The sequence below is a fragment of the Cydia splendana genome, chromosome 18, assembly GCF_910591565.1.
Source record: "Cydia splendana chromosome 18, ilCydSple1.2, whole genome shotgun sequence".
NCBI classification, from domain to species: domain Eukaryota; kingdom Metazoa; phylum Arthropoda; class Insecta; order Lepidoptera; family Tortricidae; genus Cydia; species Cydia splendana.
This window is the reverse complement of record NC_085977.1, coordinates 334,630-360,012: the sequence shown is the minus strand read 5'-3', so window position 1 is coordinate 360,012 and position 25,383 is coordinate 334,630. Positions and strand designations below refer to the sequence as shown.

The window sequence follows — 25,383 nt, the reverse complement described above, 5'->3', positions numbered from 1 at the left end:
GCTCGCGAACCTGTCACTTGCGGCCCGAGAGGCGCCTTGGCTATTTTGTATGTAATAGTGACAAACGACAATGTCTCAAAGTCATAAAAATTAACAAAGTACGGCCCGCGTCACCTCTGTTAACTACTATGTGGCCCTTGGCTGCTAAAAGGTTGCCGACCGCTGGTCTAGGAGTTCATTGTTATGTTGCATTCCTTTTACCAATACATACACGTGAAATCTATAGCAATATATTATGAGTATAATCATGGACTAATCCATAATGAAGACTGTTAACCCCTTTACCAAGTCGGGTGCCTTCAAGGCATAAGAATAATAAGTTAATAACTCAACTAATGAGCTCTGCGGTTGGAGCTATCGAAAGCTACTTTTAACAGGATTTGTAGCTTTTTTAAAGTTATTAGTGTTTTTTTTTTGCGTGAAGTGGTAACTGTACCTACCTTTACAGTACAAAATTAATTTAAGAGCACTACAAAAATAACGATAATATTTTAATATATTAGTAGGCAGTAATGGCTAACGCTAAAGTTGGTCCAAAATATTAAATTATCGACTTTTATTTGATTGCAGAATTTTTTACATAATTTAGACCTTATTTCAATCAAGTAAGGTTCTTACTGGCTGGTTAAGTTAACTTTCGAATTTGAATCAATTGGAATTATTTGATTAGTAAAATCTAGAGTATAATTTATAATCTAGTCTAGTGAGAATATCCTCGAGGCAATGTCATCCAGCATCCAATCTATGCCTTCGAGAAGGTTCTCGCCGGTGACGGCAGAGCAGCGCACGATCCGCCAGTGGTGGGACTTGATGCTGTCCAGGTCTAGGGCCTGGAACATGGAAATAAGGTTTGATAATATTCACCAGAATGCGGATTTTTTTTATACGTATGCTATGCCCCTACAATGTATGGGCATATTTTATATAAGGGCAAATTTTGCATGTTAAATTTGACTCTCTTCCTGGTTTCCGATGAAGCTGAAAATTTGCATACATATGTAAATAGCCGGGCACGTCTACACTGGCCGATAAATACAAATTTCTTTACTGTCAGATAACAAATGATGCATTTTTTGGTTAGTGTCTTAAAAATCTTAACCTTTTGAACGCCGCAGACGGCAATTGACGTCAACGCAAAATCGTGACAACGACGCCAGAGACGGCATTTGACGTCGATAGTGTTTTGATGAAAATCTACTGAAAAACACCCCACTTTTAGGTTGACATTATTTATTCACAAAACTAAATTTTACCTCCGTGGCGTCAGTGGCACGGCAAATGGATGCGCCGTTTGGCGTGCAAAAGGTTAAAAATAAATGTTAGTAATAAATTCTAATGTATTTGTTTTGTTGTTGGATTTGTGTGCGAGGAAATTGCCTCGCGCGTATGTTCGTTCTGTGGGGACCCGGCTATTTGGATGAAAATGCAATATTATTGTGACATAGATAGAGCTGATCTGATGATGGAGACAGGAGGTGGCCATAGGAACTCAGCATAATTGTGTTTGGGTTTCTTAGAATAGTCTCAATGAGTATTAGTTGACTGTTGAAAGAAAAGTACAGCCAGCTATAAAAGCTTGGATTAAAAATGAAAATATTGTAAAAAAAACTTATTACTACCGTAAAGCTAACAATTGCTTTGTTTCAAGTATGCTGTTAAGATGGGACAAAAATAAAGATGAATAGCGTTTCGTCTAAAAGCAATACAGGACCATTGAAGTGCCGGATTATTGGGGTTTCACTGCAATAGTATTTTTTGGGAACACTGACCTATAAACAAACGTCATAAATTGAAAGCTTATGCTTGTTAAATAAGGGTACCTCTCGGATCTCCTGCAAAGTGAGAGCTCCCGGCAGGTCTGCTTTATTAGCCAGCACCAATAAAGTTGCTCCAGCAAGACGTTCCTCTTGTAGTAGCGTACGGAGCTCCTTTGCGCAGCCTTCCAGCCGCCTTGTGTCGGCGCTGTCAACTACCCAGGCCACACCATCTGTGCTCTCAAAGTAGTTCTTCCAGTAGGATCTGAAATGAAATTAAATATAGTATGTAGGAGTAAGTAAGTAGGTATGTAAATATTCTTTATTGTACACCATAAAGTTGAAAAATAAATACAGAAAAGTTTATGACTACAGGTGGTCTTATCGCTAAAAAGCGATCTTTTTCAGACAACCTTAGGGTAGCAGGAAAGTTAAGCACTTAAAACTTTAAAAAATAAATAATTTGAAGTCCATCTTACTATTGACCAAGCTAGGCTGTTTATACATATTTTTTGTGACTGTTCTGCACTGTGCAAGCTGACCTGCAGCAGTGCAGTATACACAATTACAAACTATTAAGTAATCAGACTTGCCTTTCTTGTATGAGTATAACCATCAATTTAAGTCAAATTTATAAAAAGGATAGAATATAGAATCTATACCATAAATTATATGGTTGCAAATATCACTAAATCTAGTTCTGGAAAACAATGTATATAAGGTATTGGGTTTCCTGGTACAATACAATCCAACCTGTTCTGTTAGACAGGTTACAGTAGCCACCAGAGGTCAAAATTAAATAAAAATAGTACTATTCATGGTTGTATCAATGGTTCGTATGTAATTACATCTTTCAAAAGGTTTAATGTGGCCACAAGTGAGGTACCTGAGCGACTTCTGCCCGCCGACGTCCCAGATGTTGAGCTTGTACCCGCGGTGCTCCAGCGTCTTGATGTTGAACCCCAGCGTCGGCGAGATCGTGTCGATCGGCTCCCCGTTGAACCGCTTCAGGATCGTCGTCTTACCCGCGTTGTCCAGTCCTCTGAACGAAAGCTAAGGAAATATACGGCCAAACAACAAAGGCTGAAAAAAAGTTATACATTCTTAAAAGGATACAACATAAGTATTCGCATTTCTTTCTCCTTCTGTCGAAGCTTCTTCAATATTGTAAGGAATCCCATTTTATTACTTAGTTAAGTTTTCTGAATAAACTGCTATTTTAATTGAATTTTATCGCTTCATTTCGTGATTCACAACACGTTTGTTTGTCAGCTGTTAAACGTCAAGATTTGTTTGTTTTTAAATACAACACAGACTAGAACTTGCGCATTGAGCCAAACAGCTAGATGGCAGTAGACGAATATAATTAGAAGTAAATAAAATAATCTAGAAAAATGAATAGATTTTGACAAACAGGTTTTATTTAAATATTGTTGTGTAAGTTTTATACCACAAAATAACGTTGAAATCTTACAGTGGTAAAACATTTTAAGATTGTAAGAAACTGAATTAGCAATTACATTGATAGTTAACATTGTTAATATTAATTTTAAAGGGTCATTGTAATTACCTGATAAGCATTAGATTATTATTTGAATAATAATTATAATTTATTATATATTTCCCAAAAGTCCCCATCACCAAAAACTCTATCCTGAAACTTTTTAAAATCGAATAGGAATCCATTAGCAACCATAGAGTAAAACATCCATCCATGGCGGATCTCGTCGCTGTCAAGACTTTTATTTAATTCTGTTTCAATTATGAAGCACCTTCAATGATTTTGAGTGGGCTTATAGTGTGGAAGTGATCGTGCGGTGGCGCGGCGCGGTGCCGGCGATCCGGTTGTGTCAGCGCCATGTTCAGCGGAACGGTGCGCGTCAAGGTGTGTGAGGCCACGGGCCTCAGGCCGACTGACTTTCAGAAACGGCACAACATGACCTTCGGGAAACCAGGTGAGTCCCGACCGTAGCCTTAATCCTTTTCTTCATGAACCTTATGACTCGTTTTTAATTAATTTTGCCCTTAAAAACTATCGCGCAGTCGTAAATTTTCGTTCGTAATAGGCGTAGCATGTTTACCAAAATGGGTGTCTATAATGTATGTAAATATGGTGTGGGGTTGTAGACGACCAGCCGATAGACCCGTACGTGTCGATCGACGCGGACGAGCACCACCTGGACCGCTCCACCACCAAGCCCAAGACCTTCGACCCCGTGTGGAACGAGACCTTCATCCACGAAGTGCAGAACGTCGCCAGGTACCGCGCCCTCCGACCTCGTTTTTGATGTTTTATTTATCATCCCTTGACTTCGATACTCACACAAATATTTTCCTGCAGCTTGGGGATCACAGTATTTCACGATGCCGCCATACCTCCAGATGATTTTGTTGCAAACTGCACAATTCCTTTTGAAGATTTAACTCATCGTGATAAAGACGCCACAGACTTTTGGGTGAGTAAACAAAACAGTGTTACAGCATTGAGGCTACTGACAAGTGATTGGTAGGGATCTAGAAGACAATGGCTTATCTATATCCTGTAATCTCTGTTTGTACTATCAGTATTGTTGTAAGATGTTATCAGCGACCAGTGTGTTTGTTGTGGTGATAGCTGTTATCAGTCTTGGGATTGTTTGATGGCCTTACATTTGTCTAATTGGAGTGTGATAGGCATGTATTGCTGGAGAACAGAGTTATTGTCATCTGAACCTAAATATGAGTTGCTTAATAATGAGGTGATTTATAAACAAGATGAAGTTCTATATATTTTGAATACAGTATAATTACCTCAATATTTTGGCCTGGAAATTATGTCCCTTGGAATTCACTGAAGTTTTTAACTTTTTAATTAGAATTGTTTATAGACACTATTTTAAACTTGTGTATGAAAAATAACTATTACACTAAGTTACCAGATAAATTAATGATGATTTTCCCTTGTACTTGTAGGTGGATCTAGAACCTCAAGGAAAACTGCATCTGAAAATAGATCTGAAATGGAATTCTCAAGGTGAGTGATTGGTTTATCACAAACACTACATTCCTACTTAATCACTTAATTGGTAAGCTGAAAATACATGTTCTCATTAATTTTATTAATACTAAGGATTGCAAATGATGTTTAACTTATTATTGTTGAATAAAGTTATGGTAAATAGCCACCACCATATTAGTAAACTAATCAATTTTTAACAATATTATCATTGCACTATAAAATTTGCAATGCATATTTATTTATACTTTATCAACATATTGCAAACAGTCAGATTTTATTACAATTATGTATTTTCGACTACAAAATGTAAGTCAAATAAATAAATTAAACACCACAGAAGAGCTGTTCAATATAAATAACTGCTTGCAATCCTTAATTTTGTAATATTTGTGACACTTTCTGTCATAATATACCTACTACTACAATTAACAATAATAATTTAATAAGCTTAATTTCTAAAGATCCAAATCTTTGATTTAGGCAGTTAGTGTTTGAATATTACTCATATTAGATTATCTTAAAACAAAGAAGTGAAAGTAAACATTAGTTGTGTGGCACATGTGTGTATCTCCATTCCAAGGAACATGACTCATATCTGACTCAGACACACAAATTCCATTTCTCTATATTCTCTATAATTACTAACTGTAGTATCATGCACACTGTTAAACCTTATTTGCAAAGATATAAGGTTCAATGAAGGTCAGCAAAGATTATTGCTGGTAGTAGGTACCATCGTCAAACCCTGTGTCAATGTTGCAGTTCATTGAAAATATTATTAATTTTATTCTAACATTTAGGATTTGGAATAAATGTAGTACTTTATACCTATAATTTTCATAATAAAGTTGGGAATAGGTAGCAAAGTTATTTTCGATTTTTTTTGCTCTAATACTATTATATATTTCTTGGTAAATTTGTTGTTTTGATATTTTACTTGAAGTTGGGCACCAAAGGTGAAGTTAGGGCTCCCTACGGTAAATAATGTTGCCAACCCTAATTTTCAATGAATTTCAACATTGATAACGGGTTTGGTTAAGAGTGTAGTTAGTATTAGTATTAAACCTTGGGAACTTTCTATGTTGACTCAACACAATAACAACAGGATGTGCGATGGCAGCAAAGACCAAAGCAAAATCGTCCTATTTCGCGGGCAAGAGTAAGTCCTTATTATCAGTAGTGCTAGTTTAGATCGTGTCTCATTGTTCCTATAGGGTTTATTTTGTTGTTATCAAATTTCTTGATGCTTCGCTTACTTTTTTAGGAGTCATCTGGCCTCAAAATTTACTATTTAATCTTTGCTAGAACATTATTAGGAAAGATTGGTATTCAAAATTGAAGTATTAGATTATTTAATTTAGCAGTTCTGTTTTAAAGAAGTTTGGTATACAATAGCTATTATTCATAGTAGATTTTCAGACTAATCATTGTAATAGTTCTGTTTATTTTATATGAAAAAACTTAAGTTGTGTATTTTCCTGTTATAATTTTAATATCAATGCGGTTTACCGGGTTCCATAGCCGCACGTTAAGTATTATAGTTGGCACAGTTAATGAACCCCTTGTAAACATTTATTTAAAAAAAAAGGTCTACCACTCTACCAGGATCAGATTAGCATGTTACTATTAGTACCATAGTTAACTGATCATTCGTAAACCTTAAGGAGGTCACACACAGCGACTTTATGCTGCTATTCAGAAGCGATGCAGTCGCAAAAAAGCCGCGACACAGTCGCCGTGTGGTCGCCGGTCATATACCCTCGCACACGTATAATGCATCGGTATTATAGCGATACAGCGTCGATACAACCGCGTTTCAGCACTTTCAGCATCGAGACAACCGCGATACAGTCGTGATGTAGAATACATTTAGTCTGCCTGTCAGAGCCTGCACAGCCGACCTAGCGAGAAACAGCCGTGCGTTAGTAGTAATGCCGCATCAATATACAGTCTGCATCGCGACAATCGCGCGCTGCAATTGCGAGAATGGGCCACATGCCGCGACTGAAACGGTGCGAAAAGTCGCCGTGTGGGACCTCCCTTATTTCAAAGATATAACACAATGGTCTGTTAGAACACCGGTTTCCTGCTAAGATTGCCATCGCATGCGCGGCATGCTACTTGCCGCGGTTTCCGACACTATTTAGCGTGATGAAACACACAACCTGTCCTTATTGTCCTTATTATTCTATCAAGGCATTCTTTGACCACACTGGCGTTACCTACAAATCCTACAATGAGTAATATCTGCCTTTAACGCGTTGGGGTCAGCAAGTGGAAAATTGTACTGACGTAAAGAACTCCCGTACATATAACCAATTTATGCTAACAAACCTTCTATTAAGGCCTGGCCAAACACACAGCGCGACGCAGCGCCGCGTGATGCCGACGCGATGCCTGTTCAAACAGGGCGCGCGCGGATCGCGCCGGCCTCACGCTCTCAACGCGCCCTCATCGCGCGCGCGAACGCGGCGCGGCCGCGCGGGAACGCGGCGCACCGCTCGCTGCCTAACGTCCGATCCGACTGAAGTAGCGATGTTAGGGCGATTGTGCACTACAATGAATTTTACTGTCCGGCAGTCTGAGTTTTTATGGTCCGATATGGCATGAAAAAAACGGATGATTGGCTTGTGCACTTTTTACTTGCAGGTGCGGCGCAGTGGCATGAAACACACACCCCCCTAGCCCGCCCCCCCGCCCGGCCAAGTCATGAATAATACTAATTCCAGACGCAGTGCACAAGCATAATAGTAGTTTGTGTTACAAGGGATCAAAATGATATATTTCCGTCAAGGGCGTACATTGAATCAGGAATGAAGCGAAGGCTTCTACAATAGAATCCCGAACGTAGTGAGGGATTCTAAAGTAGAATCCTGAGCGTAATGAGGGATTCAAGTGTTAACGCCCAAGAAGAAATCATTTTGATACCGTGTGACACATACTGCTTTTCACATCAACTATGAGGAAAATAAAACAAATCTTAGTGTTACTTTCATCCCTCCTAGCAGGGAGGAAAAGTGCCACTTTGATCCCTCCTAGCAGGGAAGAAAAAGCTCTTTTCCGAATAGGTGGTGTGAAAACACGTTTTTCATAGCTGTCATCTCGGACCGGAAAAAAACGGTCCAGAATGGGGAAAAGTAAAATGTCGGACGGTAAAATTACGTGTAGTGCACAAGCTACTATATACATTTAATGGCGTGCCATGTCGGACCGTAAAAACTCGGACTGCCGGACAGTAAAATTCATTGTAGTGCACAATTGCCCTTACGATTCGACTTCACAAATCGGTTCAAACCGATTTAGACCTGAAGTCGACTAAATCGACGTGACTGTTCCGTAAATCGACTTAAATCCGCTCTAAAAGCAAACTTTTTGAGTGTTGCTGCATCATTTTCGTTTGACATAGGTATTGAGGAATAAGATCGACGCGAATCGACTTCAAATCACGAAGAAAAATATGGCCATGCACATTGCCGCCATTATTGAGTCAAGTCGAAACTTGGTATCTACAGATAAAGCAAAATGAAGCTTATTGTTTGAGTTGTAAGGTTCCATTTCGCATGGGCTTAAAGAGATCGATTTGGCGGTATACTTGGATCGATTTGGCAGTTTTGCGCCGCATCGATTTGCGAACTGACACACGCAACACACAATGACTCACGGAATCGCACGAGACCGCACACTCTTTCCTGTTTGCTCGTATACTGCTTTCCCATTTTAGCTTTAGTATTGAATGAAATTGTGATCTACCGCGTAACGGAAAGTAAAAAATTATTACAATCGTTTTTAGGGTTCCGTACCCAAAGGGTAAAACGGGACCCTATTACTAAGACTTCGCTGTCCGTCCGTCCGTCCGTCCGTCCGTCCGTCCGTCCGTCCGTCCGTCCGTCCGTCTGTCTGTCACCAGGCTGTATCTCACGAACCGTGATAGCTAGACAGTTGAAATTTTCACAGATGATGTATTTCTGTTGCCGCTATAACAACAAATACTAAAAACAGAATAAAATAAAGATTTAAATGGGGCTCCCATACAACAAACGTGATTTTTGACCAAAGTTAAGCAATGTCGGGAGTGGTCAGTACTTGGATGGGTGACCGTTTTTTTTTTTGCTTTTTTTTTTCGTTTTATTTTGCATTATGGTACGGAACCCTTCGTGCGCGAGTCCGACTCGCACTTGCCCGGTTTTTATTAAGTCAGTTTTTGCTGTCGTGTTAGTCTAAGGATTCTAATGGTCGAACGAACCGCAAAATTGACAAATCGATTTCCTCGACTCAAAGCCAAGTGACTAGGTACGGAGCGATTTGATTTGAACTAGGTACTGATACTTAAAAACAATAGAAGTTAAATCGACTTGGCCAAATCGGTTTGCAAACCGATTTGGGTTTCATTTGGATTCGACTTATTCGGTTTGAATTTTTTTCGATTTAACCCATCACTAGACTGAAGTGACCCAGCGCGACGCGGCGGGCCGCCGCGTCCGCGCGGCGCAGCGCTGCGCACGCGCCGCGCGGCGCGGGGCGCGACAGAAGCGGGGCGTGATACCGGCGGGACGCAGTCTGTTTGACGTCGGTAACCTGTTAGCAGGTGCCGCGGTCGCGCGGCGCGGACGCGGCGCTGCGTCGCGCTGTGTGTTTGGCCAGGCCTTTACATGTAGTTGTTTGGAACTCAGGAAAATGTGTTATCCCTCAAAAAAATACACCTTTTATGTGTTTCGATCTTAGTTTCTAAAATAAACAGTTTTAAACCAAGATTTGTGTCGAGATCTGTATTCCTAGTATTTCGTTATTCAGAAAACAAGGAATGATTTGCTGTATTTCCGATAAAAGAAGGGATAGGTACCGCATTTACATATATGAATTGAGTCGCTTAAATTCAAACTCGGGTAAATCCATCTGTCAGATTATGCGATTTTGGTATTAAGAAAAGGTAATAGGGTAGAGATTTGCTGAGAGGGTCGAATGGATTTACCCGAGTTTGAAGTTAAGCGACACAATTATGATTGTGAGTAAGTATTGGTACTATGTTATGATTATGAAATGTTTTTATTTGAAGAGCATCTGCTGCTAGTGGTTTATTTTAGCGGCTGCTTGCTATTATACGTGATACTTATCATACATTTAGCTTTTATGCTACATTGATTTTGCAATAGATTTGAACGGCAAATTATTTTAAGTTTTCGTAATTTAAGTCAGACAATAATTTGTAATGCTTTAAAGTACGATAGCAGATTAACTATTAGAGAGGTTCTTAGTTTGTTGTAACTTAGTCTGAAACGGCAATGAAAACGGGTCATATTATACGATATTTTATATGAAAGCGAAAATAGTTAAATCATTATTCATGTCTCTTAATATCAACTGTCTAGTAATAGATACCTTCTTCGTACTTTTTTAGCGTTCTCTTGACTTAGACCAGCACTATCTAGATCTCTTCCGCGTGTAGGTGTCTTCAGTTGAATTATGGTTTACAACTGTAAACTTTATTTGTAAAGTCCCTTTTTTTAAACAATATTTTGTCTGAATGTCACATTTAATTATTAATCGCCCTGTCCCGTAGAAGGTTTAGATACTCGATTTAAAACGGTATAAATACAGATCACCCATATTTTAAATCACTGTCGATTGTTACAAAAGACACATACACATCGCTTAGGCAAGTTCAGGACAATGATAAATAGGCCTCGGTCCTCGCCCTGTATGACGGCCTACGCGGAAGCGCTTCATCTAAGGTTTTTAGATACAAGCATACCATGGGAACCGGGGACCGAGGCCTAGCTCTGTCTAGATAGAACGAGCGCCCAAACGCGGAGGCCGGGTCTTGCCCTATTGCAGTAGTTGTGACATGTTGGCCCTCCCCAGGCTCGGGCGGCGGCGGCGAGGCGGCCCGGGCGCCGGCGGGCGGCGCGGCGCGCGGGCGGGAGTTCAAGGAGGGCGCCGGCTTCGCGCGCCGCCGGGGCGCCATGCGCCGCCGCGTGCACCAGGTCAACGGACACAAGTTCATGGCCACCTTCCTGCGCCAGCCCACCTTCTGCTCCCACTGCCGCGAGTTCATCTGGTGAGTGGATCTTCATTGTCTGTTTGCAGGCCGGCTTGTATAGGCCGGCGACGGTGACCAGAAGGATAAACTCGGTCTCTGTACCTATTATTTCTGTCACGTATCTATCAGATTGAATAACAATGCTCCCTACATCACTTGATAACCCCTGCAACCTGCTACAAACATATGTAGAATTTGTAAAATAAACACAGTTTATTAAAGCTTACAATTTGCTTCCAGGGGTCTCGGAAAACAAGGATATCAATGCCAAGGTAACTACTTTTGTTCAGTACTTGTGATGTGACTAACTGACACGGCTAGCGCATGTATTGTGACTGCCGAAAATACGTTTGCCATTTAGATGAAACTAATGGGAATAACAGATTTGACGAATGTGATTTGTTGCAGTGTGCACCTGCGTGGTCCACAAGCGCTGCCACTCGTCCGTCGTCACCAAGTGTCCCGGGATGAAGGAAGAGGTAACTAGTCATGTGATATGTTGCACCAGGGTTAATGAACCACTCCCTAAACACACGAAAAATACTATATACATTTTATTCTACCTTAAATACTACATCAATATAAATTTGTGATTTCTACATGCCTGATGATAAATAAGCAATTCGACGCAAAGTAAAAAAAACGCTATACCTATAGTGCTGCGAAGAACTTAATTGCTTCGTAAAAAAATAGTCAATAACACGACTCGTGTCAGCACAGACCTAGCTGCTTCGCGCGACATTCTTTTCCCGAGACGGCTCGATCTGTGTCATCTGTGCGATGTAGACTCGTCTATCTAGGGATTTTTCCTATCCCTAACATATGGTTTGTGTTTGCAGCAACACAGCGCCGTGGGTGTGTCCGGCGGCCAACGGTTCAGCGTCAACGTCCCGCACCGCTTCGTGGTGCACTCCTACAAGCGGTTCACGTTCTGCGACCACTGCGGCTCTCTGCTCTACGGCCTCATCAAGCAGGGGCTGCAGTGTGAAGGTAAGTGTTTAACCCATTTCTTGTCTTCTAAGGAAATAGTGAAATCGTGATCACCTACGAAGTGCCTAATGAAATCGCGGTCACTAGAAAAACACGGAAACAATGAATGGCGTAGAAACTCGCCTCCGTTGTGTGTACGTTGTTCAATGCACTTCGGACATCATTACATACTGTAAATATATTTGTAAAAAGGTACCTATATCTTGTGTCATACCTACTTTATACAATCTAAAACATGTTGTTTGTGTGCAGTGTGCTCGATGAACGTGCACAAACGGTGCCAGAAGAACGTGGCCAACAACTGCGGCATCAACACCAAGGCCATGGCCGAGATCCTCTCCGAGATGGGCATCTCCCCGGACAAGAACCCTCGCCCTAGGACCTCCAAGGTATTACACGTGTATTTCCTTGTAGAACGTACCTATATTTATGCCTGGTTCATAACTTGGTCGCAGCAGCATTTCGCAAAACAGCCGCATCCGAGTCGCGTTCGCCAGAAATGGACGCACTTTGCAGATTGGTAAACAAGTCAACTTTAAAATAGGTAACATTAAAAACTAAATGTCCATTGAAAATGCCTTTTTAAGGCAATGGTAATCGCTTACATAAGACGGCCGTATGCCTTACTTATCCTACTCGTAAGCGGCTCATGCCTATAGACGCAAATCCCAGAAGTTTCATGTGTGTATTGTCAATAATGGAGACCTCATTACAGTACAACCCCGTGCTGATGGAGGGCGGCGGCGGCGACGCGGCGGCCGACGCCGACAAGGAGCCGCTCGACAAACACGACGACAAAGGTAAGCACTAACATCTGCATTATTATACACCTTACGTCCTTGATATAAGGTTCAAGTATGGTCAGTTAACTGTGTAGAGACAGTAAACTGACTGTTTTTGTTAACTGTCCATTCGTTAACCTTACTACAATGAGTGCACTAATGATAGTTTGTGTTTTTTGTTACTAAATTTTGTCGAATGTTAATTTCACTTCACTATCCTGAATCACCAAATTTACCTACTTAGCATGATCTTATTTTTTTTCGCTAACTAGACTAGGTACGGTCAAGCGTGAAGTCAATCGTACTAAGCCGATTTTGATGAGTGGGATATTAATTTATCGACTTTTAACTAACTTTCAAAACAGAAGAAAGCGCTGTAGCAATTTTTTTAACTAGTTTTTAGTTTTGAGCCCTGAATGTTATATTATGTTAGCAAGCAACTCAATGTATTTTGTATTAGTGCATTGTTTTTGTTAATGTTGTGTTGTTGCTGTTATTGTGTTTGTTTGCATCCCACACTAGTGCTGGACCTGCTCATGTCATCGCCGTACGACTTCGTACCGCCCTCGTACGACTTCGTACCCCCTTCGTACGACTTGGTACCCCTTTACGGCGAGTACATACCTTCGGCGACGAACGGCGGTGGTGACCATTGGGACGACCTGAAAGACATATTTACGTGCTACGAAGGTTCCTTTTTTTGGTTTGCACGCTTTTTGGTTATGGATTTTTATATTTATTTAAAGTGCTTTCAGATTAGGTGGATTTGCATAAGGTATTGTAACCGGTTAGTTTTAGTCGTAACTACTTACGTATTTGAAAAGTAAAGTGAGCCACCCAGTTTGAAAGCTTTGGCATATTTATATTTTCGTATTTATATTACTGCTTCCTAATAATTGATTTATCTCTAGAAATGATTTAATGCACACTAAGTTTCCATATTCACAACATTTTTTTTACAATTTAAATGACTTTTGTAAGTAACATTGTTATTTTGTAGGTAATATGAAAATAGGAATATGTATACAGTCGGACTATGCTAAGTTTTCATGCCAAGTGCTACTTCAAGAAAGCTAGAAAGGGCTATGTAATGTACTCATGCATTGCTGCCGCCAAGTCAGTGTTAACTTAATGAAATGGGTGTGTTGTTCAGGTGGCGACATGGCGGGTGCGCGCGACAAGGTCTCGCTGGAGGACTTCACGTTCATCAAGGTGCTGGGCAAGGGGTCCTTCGGCAAGGTCATGCTCGCTGAGAAGAAGGGCACCGACGAGGTACGAACAGATTTTATAAAATTCATACACATTTGAAATCAGGTGTTCGTAAAAAATAGGTGTATTTCTGATCGTAATTTGAAAGAACGAGGTAAATTCCTTTACACAATTTTTCATCTTGAATCTGTATAAAACATGTTTTTCATAATATTTTTGGTATTAATGGTACAGTCTACACAAGTAATGGTAATGTCTACCACATTGAATTAACAAAAATACATTGCGAACTGTATTCTAACTAAACTTTGTATTAATAATTTACCTGTAGAACCGATGTTGCTTAAATTGGAAAATCATTATGGTGTCCTATGATTACAAAAAAGCGCCGGAGGGGAGCTGCGAAAGACTGATCATTTTTTAGTCTGTCGGCCGCAGAGGTGCCCTGTGACTTTCAGATTATGAGATCTGAGGACAAACACTTCCAACTGAGCGGTTATACCAATTTTTTGTACCTGTGTGTCAGTGCTTAATCCAGCCGTTGTCTATCAGGTGTACGCAGTGAAAGTGCTAAAGAAAGACGCCATCATCCAAGACGACGACGTGGAGTGCACTCTGACCGAGCGGCGCGTGCTCGCGCTCGCCGCGCGCCACCCCTTCCTCACGGCGCTGCACTGCGCCTTCCAGACCAGGGACCGACTGTTCTTCGTCATGGAGTACGTCGACGGCGGGGATCTCATGTTCCAGATACAACGTGCGAGGAAGTTTGATGAACCCCGCGCCAGGTACGGTATTCTGTACACAGTGAACAGCTTCCTTCCTCACACTGCGCCTTCCAGACCAGGGACCGACTGTTCTTCGTCATGGAGTACGTCGACGGCGGGGATCTCATGTTCCAGATACAACGTGCGAGGAAGTTTGATGAACCCCGCGCCAGGTACGGTATTCTGTACACAGTGAACAGCTTCCTTCCTCACACTGCGCCTTCCAGACCAGGGACCGACTGTTCTTCGTCATGGAGTACGTCGACGGCGGGGATCTCATGTTCCAGATACAACGTGCGAGGAAGTTTGATGAACCCCGCGCCAGGTACGGTATTCTGTACACAGTGAACAGCTTCCTTCCTCACACTGCGCCTTCCAGACCAGGGACCGACTGTTCTTCGTCATGGAGTACGTCGACGGCGGGGATCTCATGTTCCAGATACAACGTGCGAGGAAGTTTGATGAACCCCGCGCCAGGTACGGTATTCTGTACACAGTGAACAGCTTCCTTCCTCACACTGCGCCTTCCAGACCAGGGACCGACTGTTCTTCGTCATGGAGTACGTCGACGGCGGGGATCTCATGTTCCAGATACAACGTGCGAGGAAGTTTGATGAACCCCGCGCCAGGTACGGTATTCTGTACACAGTGAACAGCTTCCTTCCTCACACTGCGCCTTCCAGACCAGGGACAGACAGTTCTTCGTCATGGAGTACGTCGACGGCGGGGATCTCATGTTCCAGATACAACGTGCGAGGAAGTTTGATGAACCCCGCGCCAGGTACGGTATTCTGTACACAGTGAACAGCTTCCTTCCTCACACTGCGCCTTCCAGACCAGGGACAGACAGTTCTTCGTCATGGAGTACGTCGACGGCGGGGATCTCATGTTCCAGATACAGCGTGCGAGGAAGTTCGACGAACCCCGCGCCAGGTACGGAATTCTGTACACAGTGAACAGCTTCCTTCCTCACACAGCGCCTTCCAAACAAGGGGCTGTTCTTCGTCATGGAGTACGTCGACGGCGGAGATCTGATGTTCCAGATACAGCGCAAGGAATTTCGACGAGCCCCGCGCCAGCTATGGTATTCTGTACATGTCTAGATTTACACATTTTCTTTCGTGATTTATATAAAATTTTCCTGTCGGCTTTTATTTTCGTCGTCTTTAATTCCTATTAGCGAATACAGTGGCGTGCCTAGGGTTTCAGAGTAAGGCAAGCCGAAAGATGTTTTCGTAATAAATGTCCAATCTCACTCTTTAGACTCAAATGAATTTGCTAGCGTACCGCGGCGAGCTATCATAGCGCACAGGGCATACTAGGTACTACTATAACTATTAGCACAGAATAAATAATAGTACTAGGTACAGAAGACTCACTCTCTAACAAAACGCGTCTGTTACGATCAGCACAGATATGGCCGCTAGGTGGCGACAGCGCCACGCGCGGCTTATGGCAAACCCCAAAATTGAGGCCGAACGGATGTACTTTTAGCTACCTGTAGCAAAGCGACGAAGTCGCGGAGTGAGCCACGCCTGCTACTACATAGTTTTAGGCATTTGTATTCCGATATTTGTTGATTTTATTGTGTTTTAATTTGTTGATTTTTTTTGCATGAATATACGATTTTTATTTCTTATTAAAAAAGGTGCCTTTTTTTTACTCTTTAGTAACTATTGCATTGTTTTTAAATGAAGGGTTAAATTATCTTTAAAATGATCCCACACACTCATACTTTACCTTCAACAACATAAGGTTTATAACGGCTTGAAACAAAAATCCGTGGGTGTGCGATTTCCGTGACGCCGAGTGTAGATAGAATTTTACAAACATATCAGAGGGCCTACCGCGAACACTGAAGTTTGCAAATTGCATGCTTTTTTCTCTGTCACTATAATTACGCATTAATTGGAGTAAACCAACAATCCTTGTGTTTTGTCAACGGCCGTACAAAGTTTTCTCTTAATGCGACTGACTTATCTGAGAATACACAAGTCGGGTGTTGGAAATGATATCCCATTTTTCTACAAAGTTTAACGATTTTACCTTGTCTTCGTTGAGTTACGTGGATGCATCTCATACCATCACAAGGAACAACTTCATCCATTGTTAACACTTATAAACGTCACAGCAAACGAACAAATCCACATTCATTACCTATTTCAAATTCACTTAAATAAATTGAGCTTTCGTTACTTTCGACTCGACTAAATAATAATACACTTGAAGTAAACACGTGCCCGTGCGAACTTATGCAGCTAACTTCACACCAAAAGCCAGGCTTAAATCGCCTTATAAAATTGCTATACATACCAACAAATAGTTACATCGTTCTATGGCGGTTTGTAGGCTAAGATCGCCAAGAGCGGGACGAAAAAGCAAGCCCGGTTGCAAGCCGACGAGTGCGAGCAGGATAGCTAGAACATCCTACGCCTGATTTCTTTCGCGCGGACGAGGCGCCACCACGGCAAAAATTAGCAACACGCTGGCGCCGCGGTCCGCGCGCCTGTGGCTTGAATTTAATAATACGGGTTCATTTGGCGCGCGGTTTAAAAATAATCTATATTGATTATTGATCTTAGCACTACGTTATTTCGGTAAGGCAACTAAGGCAAGCCCGGCTTTTGGGCTTGTATGGAAGTACCGCCACTGAGCGAATAACCCAGAATGACATGAAAATGTATCTACGTCGAATGTGTTTCTAGCATTTCAACATAATTTATTAAGTCCTATGATTACAAAAAGCGCTGGAGGGGAGCTGCGAAGGACGGATCCCTCAGGGGGTCTGTCCGACGCAGAGGTGCCCTGTGACCTAAGATTATGAGAGCTGAGGACTAACTAAAATTTACATAACATTACATTCTAGTCTACGAAAAAAACTTTTGGTTAAATAATATTTTCGTATATCGAAAACACTAAAATTTTAGCAGTATAACCATCCCTTTGTTTTCCAGGTTCTACGCAGCCGAAGTGACATTGGCCCTACAGTTCCTTCACGCACACGGTGTTATCTACCGCGACTTGAAGCTGGATAACATATTACTGGACGCCGACGGGCACTGCAAACTCGCTGACTTCGGCATGTGCAAGGAGGGCATACTAGGTCAGTGGCCACAGGTCAACTCCGGCCCTACACACACACATCTACCGCGATCACTAGACAATATATTACTGGACGCCGACGGGCACTGCAAGCTCGCTGACTTTGGTATGTGCAAGGAAGGCATACTAGGTCAGTGGCCACAGGTCAACTCCGGCCCTACACACACACATCGACCGCGATCACTAGACAATATATTACTGGACGCCGACGGGCACTGCAAGCTCGCTGACTTTGGTATGTGCAAGGAAGGCATACTAGGTCAGTGGCCACAGGTCAACTCCGGCCCTACACACACACATCGACCGCGATCACTAGACAATATATTACTGGACGCCAACGGGCACTGCAAGCTCGCAGACTTCGGCATGTGCAAGGAGGGCATACTACCTCTAGGTCAGTCGTTCCAGTCCAGAACTCGGCAAACTTAACTACTAGGTACACGCGAGCCGCTGCTTCTATGAATACGTTTTGTAACACAATAGATTTAACGAATGTAGTGTTTAGATTTAAAACGCAAACCCTCAATTCCCTGGATGTTATTTTTTGTTAATTTGTCCTATGATTATAAAAAGCGCTGGAGGGGAGCTGCGACAGACGGACCACTTTGGTATGTCCAACGCAGAGGTGCCCTGTGAGTTATGATTATGAGAGCTGAGGACAAACTCGCACACTTAAATTTAAAATGTATAGTTTGAGAGAGATTCTAAGTCAACTTCTATTCTCAGATGGAGCGACCACTACGACCTTTTGCGGTACTCCTGACTACATAGCCCCTGAGGTAAGTCAGTTTTTGATAAGTACTTCAAATTATCAGATTTTTTTTATCAATCAGCGTTTCAAGCGGTCTTGTTTTACGTGACAATTTCCTTGCAAGTAGGCTCGTTCTCCACATATATAATTATAATTATAACTGACGTCGTAGCTGTATTAGCTGGGAACGGAAAACCTTGATTTTGCCATGTAGAGAAAAATCTTAACACTATTCGTAAGAGCGAACCACATCAGTCGCGCGTGTGTATTCTTTATTGAGAAACAGCTGTTGAGAATGTGTATTTGTGTGTAGATCTTGCAAGAGCTGGAATACGGTCCGTCGGTGGACTGGTGGGCGCTCGGCGTGCTGCTGTACGAGATGCTGGCCGGGCAGCCGCCCTTCGAGGCCGACAACGAGGACGACCTCTTCGAGTCCATCCTGCACGACGACGTGCTCTACCCCGTCTGGCTGTCCAAGGATGCCGTGTCCATCCTCAAGGGTGAGTACCGACGTGCTCTACCCCGTCTGGCTGTCCAAGGACGCCGTGTTCATCCTCAAGGGTGAGTACCGACGTGCTCTACCCCGTCTGGCTGTCCAAGGACGCCGTGTCCATCCTCAAGGATGAGTACCGACGTGCTCTACCCCGTCTGGCTGTCCAAGGACGTGAGTACGGTCAGCGGCAGAGAACAGATACCCCCCCTCCCCTCTATAGTATTAGTGCAAAGGTGCTAAGCTAATAGTATTGTTGACTGTACACGGACGGAAATTCAGCCGTATGGCGCGTAAATATGCGAAAATGTGGCGCAGTCGGTAGGATAGTAAGTAATAGCCTTTTTTTCATGCATTTTGTTTAACAATTGTTTTTACAATTTAATATATTTATTTGCATGTCGCGTGTGCGGAAAAGGCCTCCTCCAGTTTTTCCCATTTGTTCCTATTCTGTGTTGTTCTCCACCAGTATCTGTCAGAGTTTCTTAGCTCATCTCTCCATCTCGTACTCGTACCGTCGGAAGATAGAGTCGGGAGGATATTAAATAGTATCGGAGTGAAACGGTTACAGAAAGGCATAATCTACAATTATGTTTTTTTTTTAATGTTGTGATGTGTCTCTAATGGCATGCGTTGTGTACTGTGCGCAGGCTTCATGACGAAGAACCCGGCGCGGCGGCTGGGCGTGGCGGGCGGCGGGGGCGGCATCCGCGCGCACGCCTTCTTCAAGGACATGGACTGGGACGCGCTGCAGCAGCGCCGTCTGCGCCCGCCCTTCCGACCCAAGGCATGTGCTGCCCCATACCCTCCTACTGATTTGGTTCTCCAATTTATAAATTTGCCCGAGACGTTAACCCTTTGGGCGTTCATCTTTTAAATGTGCCGAAACAAAATTATCTCGCCGGAGTTGGGAGCGTTTAGCGGAGCGTTCGACCGGGCATCCGGCGTTGCGTCGAGCGGCAAATATTGGACCGAAACTTACGCATACGTAGGGACATTTTACTTGTACTATACATACTTACATTTTGCTTCGTAAACGATGCATCGACATGTTTTGAACGGCAGTATGGCTATATTAAACGACGTATAAACTCATCAAATGTGATTTATAATTGCAGAAAAGCAAGCGCGAGGCGGTGAACTTCGACGCGGAGTTCACGAAGGAGGAGCCTGTGCTGACGCCCGTGCCGGCCGACGTCGTGCGCACCATCAACCAGGTACCGACACTGTTCGGCTACTCTCTGTACTACCAAAATGTTCATTCGTACATTTTCAACCCCCTTTAGCACCGTTTCGTAGTTTCACAGTGTTAAAATTGGCAGATTAGAAAAATTTTGTACGCAAAATTAACACCTTATGACTACGACTTGATCAACTACATTTTACCTATTGTGTTCTTCTTCCGTGACCCAAGCGACAGTGATACATTTTCTTAGAAACATTTGCGATGGAAACTATGATCAAGTTTAGTTGTCTGTAGTTTCTTTTTAGTAAATTTTAACACGAATATAGAATAATTGTTTTATACAATGAGCTTGACCGTTTAATAAACGGTTTAATAAATCATGTATTAATATTGTTTAAATGTGACCCAGGAGACTAGGTTGAAGATAAAGCATTCATGAATTTTTAGTTTTATGTCATGTTTTAACAGAGTAACCCAGGGGACATAGCAAAAAGCAAAATAAAAATCAACTTTTATGCCATTGTATTATTATCGCGATGTATTCCGCCTGTCCAATTTCTTTGTCCAGTGTCTTTGCGTCTCACTCTCTCATTAAGCAAAATATGAGACGCAATACACATTGGACCAATATATTGGACAGATGGAATACCACCCTTAGAGACTTTATTTTGCCGTTGTATAAAGAAATGCAACACGATTTCGGATTATTTGGACACCAATTAACGCGTTTATGTTTATTGCAGGAGGAGTTCCGGGGCTTCTCGTTCGTGAACTCTGACTTCACGCCAACGCCGGCGCCGGTGCTCGCGCCCGCCAACTGACTCCCTCACGCACGTGGCGGTGCACTCTCTCTCTCTAGCGATAGCCGATAGAGTAGCTCCGCATGGCCCTGTACCGAGGCCGACGCCGCTACGTTCTAACGCCGAACTCGCCTTATCTCTCCACTCTCGCATTATTTCCGTTGTAAAGTGTTCGGCCAGTGCTAGAGTCGGATTAAGATAACTTTGCGGCGACTTGAATAGAACAAAGTGAGGCCGTGTCATGTTTTCATAGATTAATGATGACATTGACACACTTTGTCATTGCAAATGTCATGCAGAGTTAGATCGGTCCGACGCTACGCTGTTGGAGAAATATGGTGAGTCTGCACCATGTAGAATAAAGCAATACGATATCTCGATGATTTCGTATTACGAAACGTACGTCTGTCTACGCTAAATTTGCAGCGACATGTGTGTATGCGCCATAATTGCCGTACCAGCTGAAAACTTAGCGCGGTTGGACTAACAAAAACGTGGTCCTTAAGTTTATAAATTGTCAGTTATAGTGTAGATGGAAAAAGACACGCAGTCATCATTTTTATGATTGTTCGTATTTATAAATTATTAAACCGTACCGTCAGTTGCGTCTACGACAACCTCTGCGTACGCAAAAAAAAAAAACAAGTTACAAGGGATTATTATAGTATACGCGGTGAGATTCAACTGATCTGTCTTCATTGCATAGTATTTTATATACACGTGTCTATATTAGTGGTGACCACGAGTATTACATCTTATAGGAAGTTTCTTGAACATTATTCGAGAGACAGAGATATCGTAGCTTCGATGTTAGAACGTTGCGGTTTAGTTCCAGGCCGGTTCTTATGAAATTCTGTCCACACATACGAGCCAGCGATCAAATATGTAGCGGCGACCGGCAGCAGAAACTGGCTCTTCTCAATTCAACTTAAAAAGGCTATGTTGTATTATACTTTTGTAGGCAAATCCTCAGAATTGGCAAGGGGAGACGTCTGTTAGCGGCGTCGAGCCATTTCACTATTTACGAAGGTAAAGTACAGCAGAGTTCTTTTAAACGACGCGCTTCAGTTTTTAGCGTATTATGTTAAATTGGGAAGATCCATTCGCTTTTGGCCTCGCCGGCCGCCGCGAGTACAGTTAAGGGCAAAAATTATACATTTATTTACCTAATACAAATGTAAAGGTGTAAACTTGTATGACCTTGATTGTACGCACACGAATCCCGGCGGGATCGCCGCCCACAGATTATATATAAATGGAAGAGTTAGAGCAATTATTTATCGTTGTAAATATTGAAGATTTATTATTCGGGTGTAAAGCGGAGGCGGAATCAGTAAACCCCACGCGTCACCGACGCGAAGAAGCGTATATTATAGGCACATGAGTAACAGCGGCAGAACCTACTGTTTGCTTGTCTACTCAGACATTACCACGTTTAGCGCAAAGAGTACATCCTCAAATTTAATTTAAATGAATGAGATCATTTTGGTAGAAAGTTTAATTGTTTGACAGGTTTTTGTGTGTTGGATACATTTCCCTAAACGTCTAATAGGAAGTTGAGAATATACACGCGTCTCATATTTTTGTCGATTGACTCGGTGAGCCAGGGGACAACAGTTGGTTTAATAACAAACATCCACATCATCTTGTCCTCTAATACTGCACTTCTGTCTTCATCTCTCATTTTTCAAAGGAGAATTGACAGTATATTGGCAGAGATAGTGGCTTTTTCTACTAATGTTGCGTTCTACATATATCTATTGAATTCGTATCCGAAATTATTTATCAGAGAAAAACTTTTTTTTATCGAAAACATTTATTTTGTACAAATAATTGATGCACCTAATAAAATGCTTACCTACACGACAATCAAGTAAGCCTAGCCGCACAAAATATCAAGCAAATTATCAGAGATTATTGATGCAATTGTTATTAGTCTTATAAATATGATGAGTGTATATTCTCTATTAGTTTCCACTGACGCATGTCTGGTTAGACTAGCAACAGCGACGGTTCTGCCGTTTCTAGTCCGCGCGTTCCGAGTACCGCGGAACGCGACCCAATACTCACTAGGGGTTTTGTTTGACAGTATTCGCGGCGAGTCGCGGTTCACTTCTTACTTGTATTTATATTATTGGGTCGATCGAATTTGTGTTGTAGGTAGGTAGCCCAGTGAGCAAAATATATAAAAAAAAAAGTTTTGCGGATGACACAGGCGCCATTCAAACGCGTAAAAGTGCTCAATAATGTGATAGGTACATCACTCTTGCATCACACATCGCTTTGCAAAAGTCATGTTCAAATGTTTCTGAGCACTTTGCCCGTTCAGTATTATTGCTTACTGTAACATTGTGAGGAAAACACAAAGAAAACTTTTCAATAGTTACCCAGGAGACATCACAATAGGTATAGGGCAAAAAATCGATTGACCCAATATTTTACGCGGTACCTCTGGTACATTTTGAGTGATGTTTAATGAATTTATTTATTTACGTTTTTATGATTTAGTATTGACCGGAACCAAAGGCTATGTTGTTAGAGCGGTAGTCGTTAGTGCGCGTTACACGTGCCGGTGTGCCGTGCGTCGCGCACGAGTGATGCTTTATGTAGTTGTTAGTGTATTATAATATTAATAATATTAATTATAAATCTCTGTACGTGTTGCCCGTCTAACGACATGTTTATAACTAATTTCGTGTTCATTTCGGTCGCCCTCCGGGTTTTATAATGCCACAGTTCCTTGTACTAGATTAAAGATCTGTTATTTTGATTTTGTGTACGTTTTTTTAATTGTGGTGTTTATATAGGAGGGCTTCGTTCGGTGGATTTATTTATGGTAATAGCTCGTGCAAGCTAATTTAATAGCATGAGTTCGCGGGACTTTAGACCTTGTGTGTACATACGCAAGGCGGCCGCGAGGCTTTCCGTGTCCACTGTGTAATCGCGTATGTATGTATCGTGTTTGGGCGTTTCTCTGTTATAGCGTAAGTGATGTGAGTGCTGATTTATTTTTGATGTGAATCGTACTAACTGTAGAGTAAGGGAGCCGCGGCAACCGATACGAGGCGAGATGTGAGCGGTTCAATAAGGAACGCACAAATGTGAGCGCATATTTGTTAATGTAAGGTCTTATGTCAAAGAGATTAGGGTTATATTTGAATGGCACGCGCTATTGCTATGATATATTGATTTATTATTCGTGTCAATGAGATATTTGAAATAGATTTTATATAAAATCTTGTACAAATATTAGTTCATGGCTGTGCCTATTAGGCCTATGAATGCTTTTATCGCGCGATAAATATAATATAATGCATTTGTTTCGTTTTGTCACTACTTGGTAGGAAGAGACTGATGCTTTATCATATCTTTATCACGTGATCGTGGCCACCGTAACTGTTGTAATTGTATGAATTTGCAAGTATTATCCGTCTATGATAACTGAACCGTCAAATTTTGCATCTCGCTTCCTTTTGGTGCTTCGTGGCAGCGTATTCTTGATAGCACACTCTTTCACGTAATTGGTTTTTAAGAAAACACTGTCGGTATTCGGCCATAATTGGAACAGGACTATGAAATATGTGTACAGAAATGACATACTTATGAAAGCGGCGTGAATCAAACTTTTGACACTGTTGTTGCATGTTGTTACCCAGGGGACAACACTAAACACTTAAATAATAACAAACAATAGTTTCTATTGTGATGCAAAAGAAACAATTGTATTTTTTTATTTAAACATGCACAAATGGTAATCTTAACATACGTAACACATACGTAATGCACTCACTACCAAATCTATTATAACGACCACCTATTTAAATCTACATTCATACCGACCGTGGGTTTTGGCGAACCAATCCGTGAGAGCGTCCTACATCGGATACGATTTATCGGACATGCGGGCTCTGCTCGACCGTGTCGTGTAACTAGTCAGTTAAGCGTAAGAGCGCTCGCGCCACGCCCGATCCGAACCCGACACCCGACACGATACGAACCCGACACCCGACACGATACGAACCGGATTAGTATTAGTAGTTGCAAGGTAGGTCAGCCGGATGTTTCCAGGTCGGCGAAGTTGTTGTCATTATCAAATCAGAACATACGAAAAACATGCTATTATCAGATCAGTTACATATTATATGAGTTTATCAAGTTTTTTTTTAAACTTTTATTGCAGTGAGCCAGGGGACATTACGAGAATTTCTTTAGATATAGATGTTTTCATAATACACCCCAAAAACATGAAACTTGGCTTATTTTAGTAGCTTCGACAACAATGTAAGTTTGTTATACCTATTTATAAAAACAAAGTTGTAAAAGTTACCCAGGAGACGTATCAATAGTTACAAATGTGCAGTCAGCAGCAGCAGAAGTTGCTAAGCGGGCGAGGTGTTCAAAATTACCTTGACCCGCTCTTATTCTCTTAACAATAAAGTCGCGTCAAGATCATTTTGAACACCTGGCCCGCTTTGCAACTTCTGCTGCTGACTCTACAAAGGTGATTTATCTAATGGGAA

The 25,383-nt window shown here is 42.0% G+C and overlaps 2 protein-coding genes across 2 annotated transcripts; one reads left to right on the top strand and one right to left on the bottom strand.

The window, feature by feature from the left end:
- Positions 1 to 25: 25 nt before the first annotated feature.
- LOC134799271 (ADP-ribosylation factor-like protein 2) lies at positions 26 to 3,049 on the bottom strand. Its single transcript, XM_063771648.1, has 4 exons — positions 2,871 to 3,049; positions 2,641 to 2,796; positions 1,821 to 2,019; positions 26 to 830 (listed from the first exon to the last, which is right to left on the bottom strand). The coding sequence occupies exons 1-4, from the start codon at positions 2,933 to 2,935 to the stop codon at positions 696 to 698; spliced, it is 555 nt and encodes a 184-aa protein (XP_063627718.1). The 5' UTR covers positions 2,936 to 3,049; the 3' UTR covers positions 26 to 695.
- Positions 3,050 to 3,358: 309 nt separating this feature from the next.
- Positions 3,359 to 24,859, top strand: LOC134799272 (protein kinase C). Its single transcript, XM_063771649.1, has 19 exons — positions 3,359 to 3,709; positions 3,882 to 4,014; positions 4,096 to 4,210; positions 4,707 to 4,767; positions 10,612 to 10,807; positions 11,030 to 11,061; positions 11,198 to 11,268; positions 11,629 to 11,779; positions 12,032 to 12,168; positions 12,495 to 12,579; positions 13,084 to 13,251; positions 13,715 to 13,833; positions 14,323 to 14,555; positions 17,489 to 17,637; positions 18,363 to 18,415; positions 18,701 to 18,887; positions 19,528 to 19,670; positions 19,996 to 20,094; positions 20,807 to 24,859. The coding sequence occupies exons 1-19, from the start codon at positions 3,613 to 3,615 to the stop codon at positions 20,882 to 20,884; spliced, it is 2,307 nt and encodes a 768-aa protein (XP_063627719.1). The 5' UTR covers positions 3,359 to 3,612; the 3' UTR covers positions 20,885 to 24,859.
- Positions 24,860 to 25,383: the final 524 nt, after the last annotated feature.